The sequence below is a fragment of the Lutra lutra genome, chromosome 16 (genome assembly GCF_902655055.1).
Source record: "Lutra lutra chromosome 16, mLutLut1.2, whole genome shotgun sequence".
NCBI classification, from domain to species: domain Eukaryota; kingdom Metazoa; phylum Chordata; class Mammalia; order Carnivora; family Mustelidae; genus Lutra; species Lutra lutra.
In genome coordinates this window covers 47,735,349-47,748,750 of record NC_062293.1, presented here as the reverse complement: position 1 = coordinate 47,748,750, position 13,402 = coordinate 47,735,349, and the positions used below count along the sequence as shown (strand labels likewise).

Here is a 13,402-nt window from a genome sequence, read left to right as displayed (position 1 = left end):
CTTTTAAGGATAGAGGGAGAGGGAGGAGCAGAGCCTCCAGCGGGCTCTCCTGGAGGTTGGCACCATGGTCTTGGCTTCTTTGTGGTACTTAGGAAGAGTTTCTCTTTTGGACAGACCACCAGTAAGGACTACTGCTTCCTAACGCCCACCAGCAAATTTGTATCACTCAGTTCCCCCAGTCTGGAAGTCACATTGCTCCAATTCTGTGTCAAATCACCCTTACTCGCCCAGAGGTTTCTGAGTTCAGAGGGAGAAATACTTCTTTTACTTCTATCCCAGAAGATGGTGCAGTTCAGAAGAGCTAATGAGAAACTACCAGGGCCACATTTTAACTAGACAAGAAAGAAAAAGTAAAGCAGAGAGTGGGGGAAGAAGTCATCTTAGTTCATGGGAAAATACATGGTCTTGCCAGCAAAGAAAGTAAACTAAAGCTGTGATTATACACCCATCAACCAAACAAGTTAAGTGAAAAGAGATCCCAGAACATGTTCATGCTGCTAACCATGTAACATAGCTCAGTCCTTTTGGAAAACTCTTTGGCACCGTATAGCAATTACAAAAATGTCTTTAATTGCACTTTTGGAAGAAGTTGAAAGGGCCTCTTTATAAGCTGTAAAGAGCTATGCAAATTTAAGTTATTAATTCCCCCAAAGACACATTATCTGAAGGTGTCACCTCTCCCTATCCACTTCACCCACATTTGGCAGCAGCACTTTTTCTGACACTGGTTCCTTGAAAATGGTCACAAATGGCAGAATATATGATTCTATTTATGTAAAAGAAAACAAAACCCAAAATTATATACTATTTGTATATACGTGAATATTTATAAATGCACAGAATAAAGCCTGGAGGGATGTATGCTAAACCAGTTCATCCCAGCTTCTAAGGAGGGGCTTGGATGGGGCCGGGTGTGACAAAGGCAATTTTTCATTTTTTTTTTTTAAGATTTATCTATTTGAGAAAGAGGAAGCATGTGCAGGAGGGGCAGAGGGAGAGGGACAGAAAATCTCCAGCAGATTTCACTGCTGAGAGCAGAGTCTGAAGGGGGCTTCAAACCCTGAGATCACGACCTGAGCTGAAACCAAGAGTCTGACGCTTAACAGACTGTGTCACCCAGGTGCCCCAATTTTTCATTTTTCATTTTTATTCTGATCTTACTATCACAGTCTTATTATTTATGTACTTTTCCAAATATCCTTCTATTAATCAAATGAGTTAACTGAAGTTGGGAATTGTCTATTAAGACAATCATCCAGGGGCACCTGGGTGGCTCAGTGGGTTAAGCCTCTGCCTTCGGCTCAGGTCATGATCTGTGTCCTGGGATGGAGCCCCGCATCGGGCTCTCTGCTCAGTGGGCAGCCTGCTTCCCCCTCTCTCTCTGCCTGCCTCTCTGCCTCCTTGTGATCTCTGTCAAATAAATAAATAAAATCTTAAAAAAAAAAAGACAATCATCCAGCTACTTCCTGAACTCTGATATTAGAACTACTCTTCCTAAAGTAATTCAATGTTTCCCTTGATTCCATTTACTAAATCCATTCTTAAAATAATGACAGGGCTGGCTGGCTCAGGTGGTAGAGCACACAACTCTTGATCTCAGTGAGTGGATTTGGGCTCCATGCTAGGTATAGAGATTACTTAAAAATAAAATCTTTAAAAAAAAAAAAAGTAATGGTAGACTTCTGGCACTATTACAAGATTTACCATTACTAATTATAGCTAGGAGACCCAAAAATACCTAGATCCTGATCTTAAATAAATATCCCTACTTGCAGGGGAAGAGATATACACAGAGCATATGCCATTTGTGGATAACGTAAGGCTGCTGGGGTTGGCCATAAGAAGCATCCCTTTCTCAAAACTTAATTAGGCCTAAACAGTTGGCAGATTTAGGTTTTCACATCTGCCTGATGTCATCCCTCCAACAACCAAATCCAAAGTTCCGATGTTATCACAAGAGAAAAAGGTTATTTGAATCTGTACTCATTAAGACTGTAATAGGGGAAATGAAAACAGAGAAATCACAAGGGGCATTTTCCCCATGCTGGTGTCGAGCTGACCTCATGTTGGTCCTTATCTGGTCAGGACAGTGGTCATGACCCACTGTTCTTAGATCAATACAAGTTTTGGCACTTCCTATTCCCAGGCAGAGGAGGGTGAACAGGAAATGGAAAATGCCTGGCCCTAGAAAGGCATCTTTTTTTTTTTTTTTAAATGCATCTTCAAACTTTTTTTTTTTTAAAGATTTATTTTTTTATTTGACAGACAGAGAGCACAAGTAGGCAGAGAAGTAGGCAGAGAGAGAGGGGAAAGCAGGCTCCCCGCTGAGCAGAGAGCCCGATGTGGGGCTCGATCCCAGGACCCTGGGATCATGACCTGAGCCGAAGGCAGAGGCTTTAACCCACTGAGCCACCCAGGCGCCCCTAGAAAGGCATCTTTTAAAATAAAGACAAGGCCTTGGCCCGAGCTAGTACATGAATCTATAAAATCTAATCATGTCTCCTTATAAGTCTCTTCCCTTCTCAGGCTGGTTCCTTATGTAGTCTCTTAACTACACTTGCATTGGCTTAACTCCAATCAGATCAGCACAGCTGTCAGTCACTAGATCATAGGTACACAGTATAAGGCTTGACTGTTATAATGAGAGTAGGGTTTTATATGTAATAAAAAAGTATAAAAGCAAGGGCTCTAAGTCACCTATAATGCAGAAAATTTGGATGAAACTTCTAAGCCCAACAACAGAGAAATATTGAAGCAAACTTACCTCTTTTTTTGCCTTCAAAGGCATATCCTCTGAAATAACTCAAGAAATATAAAGAAGGGGGCACCTGGGTGGTTCAGTGGGTTAAGCCTCTGCCTTCCGCTCAGGTCATGATCTCAAGGTCCTGGGATCGAGCCCGCATTAGGCCTAAACAGCAGGGAGCCTGCTTCCCACCCCCTCTCTCTGCCTGCCTCTCTGCCTGCTTGTGATCTCTGTCAAATAAATAAATAAAATCATATATATATATATATATATATATATATATATATATATATATATATGAAGGAAGGAAGAGCTGTAGCACTGGAAAGAGAGAATGATATAATAAAGGGACTATAAATATGAAGGAATTCCTGAAAGAAGTGAAGCAGATGGAATCAAATCAACAGAAAAGTTGATCATGCCAAAGAGCCTAGTGATTTAACACAGGTAAAATAATAGGCTCCATGAGAAGTGGATGCATTTTCCAACCAAGCCCCAGAAACTGCCCAAAGGCAGGATAGCAGGGAGTCGGGCCATGGGCAGGGTGTGAGGCAGGCAGTGGAGGTACACAGAGCAATCCCATTAACTTTTCAGAGCTCTACAACTTCTAGTCAAAGAAATAAGGGTGAAAAGAGTATAAATATAAAAAAGAATCCAAATCACCATTATTTCCGGATAGGATTTTCTCCTTTGAAAATCCAAGAGAATCAACTAAAAAGCTATTAAAAAACAAAGTTCAGGGGACACCTGGGTGGCTCAGTCAGTTAAGCATTTGCCTTCGACTCAGAGTCCTGGGATGGAGTTCCACATCAGGCTGCCTGCTTATCGAGGAGCCTGCGTCTCCTTCTGCCTGACGTTCCCCCTGCTTGTGCGCGCTCTCTCTCTGACAAATAAATATCTTTTAAAAGATTTCATTGATTTATTTGAGAGAGACAGAGAGAGCTCGCGAATGAGCAGAGGGGTGGGGGAGAGGAAGAAGCAGACTCCCTGTTGAGCAGAAAGACTGATGTGGGACTTGATCCCAGAAACCTGGGATCGTGACCTGAGCAGAGGCTTTAACTCACTGAGCCACCCAGGCGCCCTCATAGGAATATTTTTAAAAGAACAGCTAAAAATTTATTAACAGTGGTTGCATTTGGAAAGAAATTGGGGGTGGAAAGGGAGACTTACTTTTCCTTTTTTAGACACCTTTGTGCTCTTTTGAATTTATCATTTGCATAATGCTAGAAAATGTTCCTTCAATTGTGGTACTGGTACAAGAACAAACAGATCAGTGAAACAAAATTAAATTTCCAAAATTTCTATGTATGTATATGAATTTCACAAGGAGTAACAGCAGAATTTCACATTATTAATGTCCATTTCAATAAATGACATAGGGACAACTATTATTCATTGGAAATAATATAATTAGACTCAAGGTCAACAACAAAACAGAAACCACTCTAGATATTTCAAGCAGAAAGGGATTTAATAGAGAGAGTTATGTTTCAAATTTGTCAGAAGGGCTAGAAAATAAAAACAGGAGAGTTGGTATCACCCAGAGGACAGGAGTTGCAGGAAGCTGCCACCACTCCTGGAGGCCACAGCCAAAAGAAAGACTTCTCTATCTTTCCACCTTCCAGTCTTATGCAAGTGCCTCTCACTGCCAAAACCTAAACTAGAAACCCACCTGCAAGGGAGTCTGGGAAATGTTTAGTCTTTTAACCCCTGCGATATAGGAGTGTGGAAAAACAAAGGAGTTGGCAAGTTAGTTATGCTTCTGGGAGAAAACAAACAAAATGAAAAATGAAAAAACAAAATCCAGTCCCTAATTCATACCTTATATACATATACATTTCAGAAAAAAAAATAAAATTTAAAAGAAATAATGAAAGTATCTGAATTAAAGATAAGGATCACTTTGTACATTATATACTGATACACCATTTAATTTTTATGCGATAACTTTTATGATACTTGAAAAGAAAGATTTCTCCACTGTAGGGTTAAGAGTAGGGAGATGAGTCAAGTTTTAACATAGGGCATAAAGATAAAATAAGATACTAAGAACAAAGTCAGCCTGTAACAAGGCCCTAATCTGTGCTCCCAACTCCCAGGCCAGTTCCATCTCCTCCTGTGGAAGAGTGCTCTCTCCTAATGACAGTATTTACTGAGCAACAAAAGTCTCCTAAGCAATTCACTAAGCAGGAAGCTGGGTAAGGATTAGCACAGTGCATTATTTAAATAGATATACTCATACATACAACAGAACAAAGTCTTGGTTTTCTCTTCGCCTCCCTAGTTCCTGTTTTGGTGACTTCTGTTTTTCTACTTTTTACATTTGTTACAGGTGGTGCTTTTTCATGGCCTGATTTGAAATAATAGGCAACATCTTAGGATCTTGAAAATGCTAGACTAGGAAAAGCTTCTGACCACTGTCCCCCAAGATGTACTTTGTAGAAGACCACGTTGGGAAACATTAATAGAAATGCCAATTCTTAGGCAAATAAGGTTGGAAATTGCTGTACCTTCTCTTGGGGAAAAAATATCACAAAGTATATTTCTGTATTAAAGGCACTTCTGTAAAGAAAACAGTTTAATTTTATTTAATATTAGATATTTCTCAAGTTTATTTTCTGCAAAACATACAAGCACTTTTGGGACAATGTATGGTTAAAAAACAATATTACTCAAACAATTTGTTAGATTCTACTCTAGATCATCCTTAAAAAAAAAAAAAAAAAAAGACACGAAGACTGGTTGATGTTCTCTCCCCAAAGATGAGGAAGCTGGTCCTAATTGTCTTCTGTGAGCAGATTTTCTGATTTCAGCTGAGTCTTCCTTGTGTTGTCCAAGTTCAGGTTTTGGTATTTTCTTTTAAAAAAGCCACACTAATAAATGAAACAAGATGGGATTGGGAGGGAGACAAACCATAAGTGACTCTTAATCTCACAAAACAAACTGAGGGTTGCTGGGGGGAGGGGGGTTGGGAAAAGGGGGGTGGGGTTATGGACATTAGGGAGGGTATGTGCTATGGTGAGTGCTGTGAAGTGTGTAAACCTGGCAATTCACAGACCTGTACCCCTGGGGATAAAAATATATTATATGTTTATAAAAAATTTTTAAAAAATTAAAAAATAATAAATAAATAAGCCACACTAAAACAAACAAGGGGAAGTCCCATTACAGACCTAAGATACCCACTTGTTTTAGAAAACCATTATCTAGTTGTTGTCAAAATAGCTCCTATACTTCTCTGCTTTTCATGCCTCCTCTGAATCTCTCCCTGATTATCTGATCCTTCAGGATCTGTTGTTTTTTTTTTTTAAATCAGGAACTATTATATTTTTAAAAATTTTTTAAATTTAAATTCAGTTAACTAACATATAGTACATCATTAGTTTTTGATGTAGTGTTCAATGATTCATTAGGGGCATATAACACCCATGGCTCATCACAGCAGGTCCCCTCCTTAATGCCCATGACCCAGTTACCCCATCCCCCCACCTCCTCCCTTCTGTGACCCTCAGTTTGTTTCCTGGAGTCAAGAGTCTCTCATCATTTGTCTCCCTCTCTGATTTCTTCCCATTCACTTTTCCCTCCCTTCCCCTATGGTCCTCTGCACTATTCCTATGTTCCACATATGAGTGCAACCATACAATAACTACATTTCTCTGACTGACTTATTTCACTTAGCATGACACCCTTCAGTTCTATCCACGTTGATGTAAATGATAGGTATTCATCCTTCCTGATGGCTGAATAATATTCCAGTGTACATATGGACCATATCCTCTTTATCCATTCATCTGCTGAAGGACATCTTGGCTCCTTCCACAGTTTAGCTATTGTGGACCTTGCTGCTATGAACATTGGGATACATGTACCCCTTCTTTTCACTACATCTGTACAAGAGCCATCTTAAATGCTGCCTTTCCATAAGCCTTTTCTGGTGCTCATTCTCCAGTCAGAAGTGAAAAACCACCTTCCTATTAAGTCCCCAAACTCCTTAACCTTTTTAACTTAACTAATTCTGCAAAGTATTATAGTTTGAGCTGTAATGCATCTTATTTATGTAAAAATATGCAGCCTACTATGGATAGTATGGCCTCCTACATCAAGAAACTCACAGTCTAGGAGCACTTGGCTGGCTTAGTGACTCTCGATCTCAGGGCTGTAAGTTTAAGCCTCATGCTGGGTGTAAAGATTGCTTAAAAATAAAAAAGTCTTAAAAAAAAGAAACTTACAATCTAGTAGGAACAAAAATAATTACAATACAGTGTGATGACTGCTTGGAAGGGTTTCCAGAAAACAGCTTGTTCACAGGAAAAGCATAGAACTCAGCTTAGAGACTGAGGAATCTCTGGGCTGAGATTTAAGGGAAGAATGTGAACAAGGTGGAAAAGTGGGGAAAGGCATTGGTGTGGAGGGATAGCAGTACGGATAGCAAGCACAGAAACACAAACTTACTTAGTTCCAGGTGTTCAAAGGAAAAAGTGAGACTTAAGGGTGGAGAGGGGCAGAGGCCACAGAGTGAGGGCCGTGAAAGCAGCAAAACAGTTTGAACATTAAAACAGGGGAAGGAAAGTAAAGGATATAAATAGGGTAATGATCATCATATCTGTTTTAGGAAAAATCCCTCTGTACTCTGATATTTCCCATGAGTAGAACTGACCTGGAATAGGATGATTATAATCAGAGTCAAAGCCAGAAGGCCACAACCACTGCTTATAATGATGATAACAAAGACAGGCAGATAACGCTCCTCTTTCAGGAAGATGACAGTGATCTGGAACAAGACAAGGAGATCATCCAATAAGTCTGCTAAAGGAGATGAGGAAAAAATTCTACATGTTATTTTAAGGAACGAAATAGGAGAACTTGGCAACATTCTGTATATTGACCAAGGCTGAAAGTAAACAAAAAGCTAAACATTTCTTGATTGCATCATCTAAAATTATCTAATGCGACTTCCAGTTTCTGATCCTGCATGTAGAGTGCATGATGGGCACCACTCCATACTAACAAGTACAAAGCTGAACAGACCGAAAAATCAACAACTCTTGAGTTTCTAAGAGAGGGAAGACACTTGGCAAAGTGCTGCCTCTAAGACCGGTGAGGGAGAAAGACAAATATAGGAAGCAGAGTCTTCCCAGTGCTCGTGTAAGAAAACCTGATCTGTAATCAATGAATTATAAGAAGCTCAATATTGACAACTCTCAGAGTTAAAAACCCAAGGGAACCCAGTCATAATGGAGCCCCCACAATACTATAAGGTTTTCTTCCAGGAGCTCTGCCACGTTCCTACAGTAAATACTGGAGAAAAATCCCTTTGTGCTTCTGGCAAGGGGAGAGGAAAAGGAACCATTTTGAAATAGGCCAGAGCACTCTGACTGGCCTACCCTCAGGGGAAACTAGTTAATTAGAGCCTAACCTGCTAAGGTATTACCAGGGCCTAACTGACCTGGGGTAAGGGAAATACCCAACTCAAGCCCATTCTAGGGATCCTGTACCATCTAAGGGGGTTGAACAAAAATGAGAAATACTTGTGAAGTTCACAGCCCAGAGGCATAGGCTCTCTAAAAGACTGAAACCTAATCATAGAATAGTAGAGGACTTCCCCTCCCCACACCTCACCACATTAGTAAAGACCTATTTACAGCAGTTCTTTTCACCTGGTATATCATGTCCAGCTATCAAGAAAAAATTATCAGAGAAAAAAAAAGAAAAGAAAAAAATTATAAAACATACAAAAAACACAATTTGAAGACACAAAGCAAGCATCAAAACCAGACAGAGAAAGGATGTTTGAATTATCAGACCTGAAATTTAAAACAACTATGATTAATATGGTAAGGGCTCTAATGGATAAAGTAGACCACATGTAAGAACAAAGACAAAGAACAGAGAGGTAATTAAGCAGCGATGGAAAGAACAAGACAGACAGAAAGAAAGAAGGAAAGAAAAGAACCAAAAGATATGCTAGAGATTAAAAAAAAAACACCACTGTAAGAGAAATGATGAATGCCTTTGATGAGCTCATTAGTAGACTGGCATGGCTGACGAAAGAATGTCTGAACTAGATACACGAAAAGAATCCATGCAAAGCAAAGAGAACAAACACTGGATGGAAAAAACACACCAACAACAGCACAATAAAATTATCTAAGGAACAAAATACTTCCAATTATTTTGGTCTTTCAGGAGATCTGTTAAGGATTCTTTGATAGTTTAACAGAACTCTCAGTGAATTACAATCTCTAGGTTTTAGAGAACACTGAAAGATAGAAAATCAGTTCTACATCCAGCTATGCCACTCTGTGTCCTTGAGCCCCAAGCTCCTCTTCAAAATGATGACCGATTTCAAATAATCTCTATGTCCTTTTCAACTCTGTTCTGACAGCTCTTTTGAACTTGCACAAATCCCACATGAAATATATCACAAAGATACTGGTCTGCTCGTCACCAAACTAAAGTGTATGTTACCTCAAAGACATGATAATAAATGCAAAATGGCACCCATGTACACTCCAGCTGACCCTTCGACAACACGGGTTTGAACTGTATAGGTCTGCTTATCTGCAGATTTTCTTGGATAAACACAGTACTGTAAATGTATTTTTTATGATTTTCTTAACATTTTCTTTTCTCTAGCTTACTTTATTATAAGAATAGAGTATTTAATATAATAAGGCTTTTGGTTCACAATATCCTATTAGTAAAGTTCTGGGGGAGTTAAAAGTTATACATGGGTTTTTGACTATGTGGGGAGTTGACACCACTAACCCTCTTGTTGTTCAAGAGTCAGATGTACTTACAGAGTTCTTCAATCAGAAGCTAACTCCAGCATTGTTGTCTAAAGGCTGTCTTAATTTTAGGAGTCTAAGTCCTCTTCTCACTAACAGGACTCAGCTGGAAAGCTCAGGGGACACTGCTTCCCAAGTGAGACTCAGTTATGGCCTTCCCATGGCCAGAGCTTCCCAGGACTTAAGTGGGGCCAGAGGGCCACCAAGACTTCTCTGCCTGCCCAAAACACTGAGCTCCTTTCATGCACATATTTAGGCACCAAGGTCAGGAGGCCTTTGGAGATCATTTCTATGTGAGTTGGAAAGGTGTACAAACTTACCTTTAATATTTTTTTATTTCTGTGCGTGTTCAAGTATGCACTTATGCAAGCAGGGAAAGGCAGAGGAAGAGGGAGAGAATCTTTAGTGGACTCTGTGCTGAGCACAGAGACTGATGAGGGGCTCCATCCCTTGACCCTGAGATCATGACCTGAGCTGAAACCAAGAGCTGAATGCTCAACTAACTCAACCACTCAGGCACCCCTGAACAAATTCACCTTTAAGGCCTCTTCCAATTAAGTTATAAATGCTGGTTACTTCCTAGAGTTGACCCTCCAGGTAACTATTTAATTCACATGTAGCTGAGGTTAACGGGAGTTAAGTTCTGGGCTTTGCGAATAGGGAGGGAGCAAAGCAACAGAGAGGGAGGAAGAAAAAGAAGAAAGCTGGTTTTTCTTCTATGGAAGAGTGAAGTGGAGGGCAGTGGGGAAGGACTTGAGAATCTGGGTTTAGGAAAGTAATTAAACAAGTCCCAAGGTCATAGTGATGTAACAGGACAGATTTCAGTAGAAGAAATGCTCCTCTTTCTCAAAGTCTCTTCCCCCTTTCCTCTTCTAAACCCAAAAGTTCCAAATTTGACATAAAGCTACCCAGGTTAAGATGGAGAGAGAAACAGGACACAGAATACTCGTGCTTATAGTCAAACACTGATGGTGGCCTAACCAACAACCATTCTCTCCTTTTAATTTCCATTCAGAAATCATGACTGGTCTAAGCTAATCATGACAGAGCTATTCCCCTTTGCCAATGACTGACATGAGAGCCAGTTCTCACTGAAAAGATGTAAAGAGATAGCTGCTGGGAGTTTTTAGGAAAATTTCCCTCCCTAAAAAGGGAAGACACACTTGGAAAAATTCCTTTTGCATCTACTGATCTCTTGCGTCCTATTTTGTATCCTGCCATATGAAGAAACAGCACTGGGAAAGGTGGCATCTTTGTGCAGGCTACAAGGGAAGGCAGCACCAACACAGATGGTAGGGTACAAGATCCAAAGGAGCCAGGTCCTTGACCAGACAAATAACAGATGCCTTTATGGTACATTAGTGGAAGTCTTCCCTTACTTGCAGATGAAATGCACTTGGATACATGGCTATTTATACTCATAGGTTCATGCTACCTTATTTGTTTATTGTCAGAAACAACTTAATACTTTGCTTAGGGTGCTGAATTTAAAGGAAGGAAAATAATTATTGGGAATCTATGTACAGAAATAAATGCATCACTAAGAGAGGGAAATAAATTATTTATAAATATGTGCATATACGAAACTGTTAATCGTAACACTCTTTGTGAAGAAATTGGGGACATGGGGGGGTGAGGAACCGTTATTTTTCATTTGATATTTTTCTATAAGGCTTGGATTTTCTTGCTGTTCTTTCTTTTTTTTTTTTTAAACTGGGCAGTGGGATAATGGAGCAATTCCTATAATTTTCTGTATTAGAAATACTTAAAAATAAAAAGGAAATGTTATTTCTGACATGTCTGGAGAATTGTTCCTTTCTCGTCCTCCAGAAAAGAAATCAGAGGATCTAATATTTAGAAATCCAGTGTCACTCTCTTGACATTCCCTCCAGTAATGATCATGCCTGACCAACGAGCCCATAGGTGGATTATCTCTCAAGTTAGTCGCTGCTGCCAGCTGACACTTAACCACATCTAGTTTAAGTGTCAACAAGATTATTTAGCCCATAGTTCACAGACATCAGTTTGACTTGTCGCACTTTTGCAAAAGAAATCCCAAGAGTCCTAACATTTAATTTAAAATTTATAAAGAATTACACATTCCTGAGTAACTGGTTAATATAAACACTGACACTGTACACTAGGAAGACTGTCAATGTATACAAAAGATAATAATTTCTCACTTAGCATATTTTAAAGATACATTTTTCAAATCAAAGTATACATAGCTATTGGTTACAGCCTAGTTATTTCGGCTTAGTCCTCTTATTCAATTGCCATTTCAAAGATGGAAACACTGAGGCAGAAGCTGACTAATTCAAGGTTCCAGAGGCAGATGGCAGTAGAGTCAAAATCAGAGGTAGCAAGACTGAAAACAGGAAGAGCTGCCTGTACAGAGACCCTAAGGCTAGGCATAGTTTTCCCCAGAACACTGCTCAGAAAACCAGAAAATAGCCAGGGATTACCTCAGTTCTGTGGTTCTCTGCATTCAGCCCCTCATATAGAGATTTGTCAAAATAGATTTCACCAAGGATCTGCAGTTCATTTACACCTCTTGGTAACTGTAAGGTGGAGGGTAGATAAAAACATATTTTAGACACAGACTTACTGTTTTGAACAGTATCTTTTCTTTTAAACGTGTTCCTTCTCCTGTATTCCCTTGTCTGGTTAGCTGTCTTGGCAATCACAAAGTTACCAAAGCAAGAAACCTACAATCATTCTCCAATTTCTTTTCCTATACACTTTACCTCATGTCACAGACTCACTCACCAGCCCCAATTCAGTTATTGATAATTCTTTTTTTTTTCTTTCCTCACATCTGTCCCTTTTCTCCATTCTTCATTGCTACTCCTTCAGTTCGGATATCATTATTCTTACCTGGATCACTGTGAGAAGTTAAACTTCATCCTAATGCCCACTTTAGAATGAGTGACCAGGAAATTCCTCTCTAAGAAGGTAACATCGGAGCTAAATATAAGAAACCATGCACATGAAGATACAGGGGAAGAACAGTGGGAGAAGGGAGAGCAGAGGCAAAGATCCTGTGGCCAGAATAATATTGGAGAAACAGAAAGGACAGAATAGCGGGAGTATACGAAGTGGGAAAGAGCCGAGTACTAGGAGATAAAGTTGAAGAAGCAGAGACTAGATCATGTAGTGCCTTGCAGGCCATTGAAAATGTATGTGTTTTACTCGGGGTGCATTCAAATGTCACTTTTTTCTTTTCAGAGGCATGGCACAATGTTTACTTTAAAATAGCTGTTATGTGAAGAAAGATTTGTAGACGGCATGGCAAGAGCAGAGACAGGAGGAAAAGACAGCTTACTGAAACGGCCTGGGCAAGAGATGGTGTCCTGAACTACAACAGTAGCAGTGGAGATGGAAAGAAGTGAATGGATTTATAACATATTTTGGAGGTGGAATGATGGAGCTTGGGGCTGGAATAGATGTGGGGATGTAGGAAAGGAAGAAGTCACAAGTATCTCCTATGTTAAGTAACTACAGTCACTTACCCTAGTATATTACCCCAAGTAATTGTGTAAAGAACAGATTGGGGCAAAAGGTGAATCAAGACACCTGTTTTGGACACGTTACATTTGAGATGCTATTAACTTTTCTAGGACAGGGAGCCCATGCACACGAGCAGCAGAACAATCAAATCTGAAGCATTCACCAACTCAAGTACCTGCTGAGATTGATTCAAGGAGAGCTCTGCAGCCACCGTTACATTTTCTTTATTTGAAGTGATGGTGCAGTTCACTGAATACCATTGGTCCACATACTGAAAAGGAAACTGATTACAGTTAGCACTATCCCCTTTTGAGTGAAAAGGCAGAAAACTTAACAGTACGCAGAACACGTTCAAGTTCCA

At 39.8% G+C, this 13,402-nt stretch overlaps 2 protein-coding genes across 6 annotated transcripts in view; one reads left to right on the top strand and one right to left on the bottom strand.

The window, feature by feature from the left end:
- LOC125086968 (ATP-sensitive inward rectifier potassium channel 12-like) overlaps window positions 1-13,402 on the top strand; it is an 874,374-nt gene that overhangs the window by 556,257 nt on the left and 304,715 nt on the right. The window lies entirely within an intron of this gene.
- The window catches only part of ITGAE (integrin subunit alpha E), a 70,413-nt gene continuing 62,319 nt past the window's right edge, over window positions 5,309-13,402 (bottom strand). For 2 of the 3 annotated variants that reach the window (XM_047706676.1, XM_047706677.1), the window contains exons 28-31: window positions 13,217-13,312; window positions 11,997-12,092; window positions 7,401-7,514; window positions 5,309-5,616 (exon numbers count right to left, since the gene is read on the bottom strand). In XM_047706676.1, the coding sequence (XP_047562632.1) occupies window positions 5,521-5,616; window positions 7,401-7,514; window positions 11,997-12,092; window positions 13,217-13,312 (402 nt within the window). In that variant the 3' untranslated portion in view covers window positions 5,309-5,520. The remainder of the gene's footprint in view (window positions 5,617-7,400; window positions 7,515-11,996; window positions 12,093-13,216; window positions 13,313-13,402) is intronic. The other variant, XM_047706678.1, reaches the window with a different exon arrangement.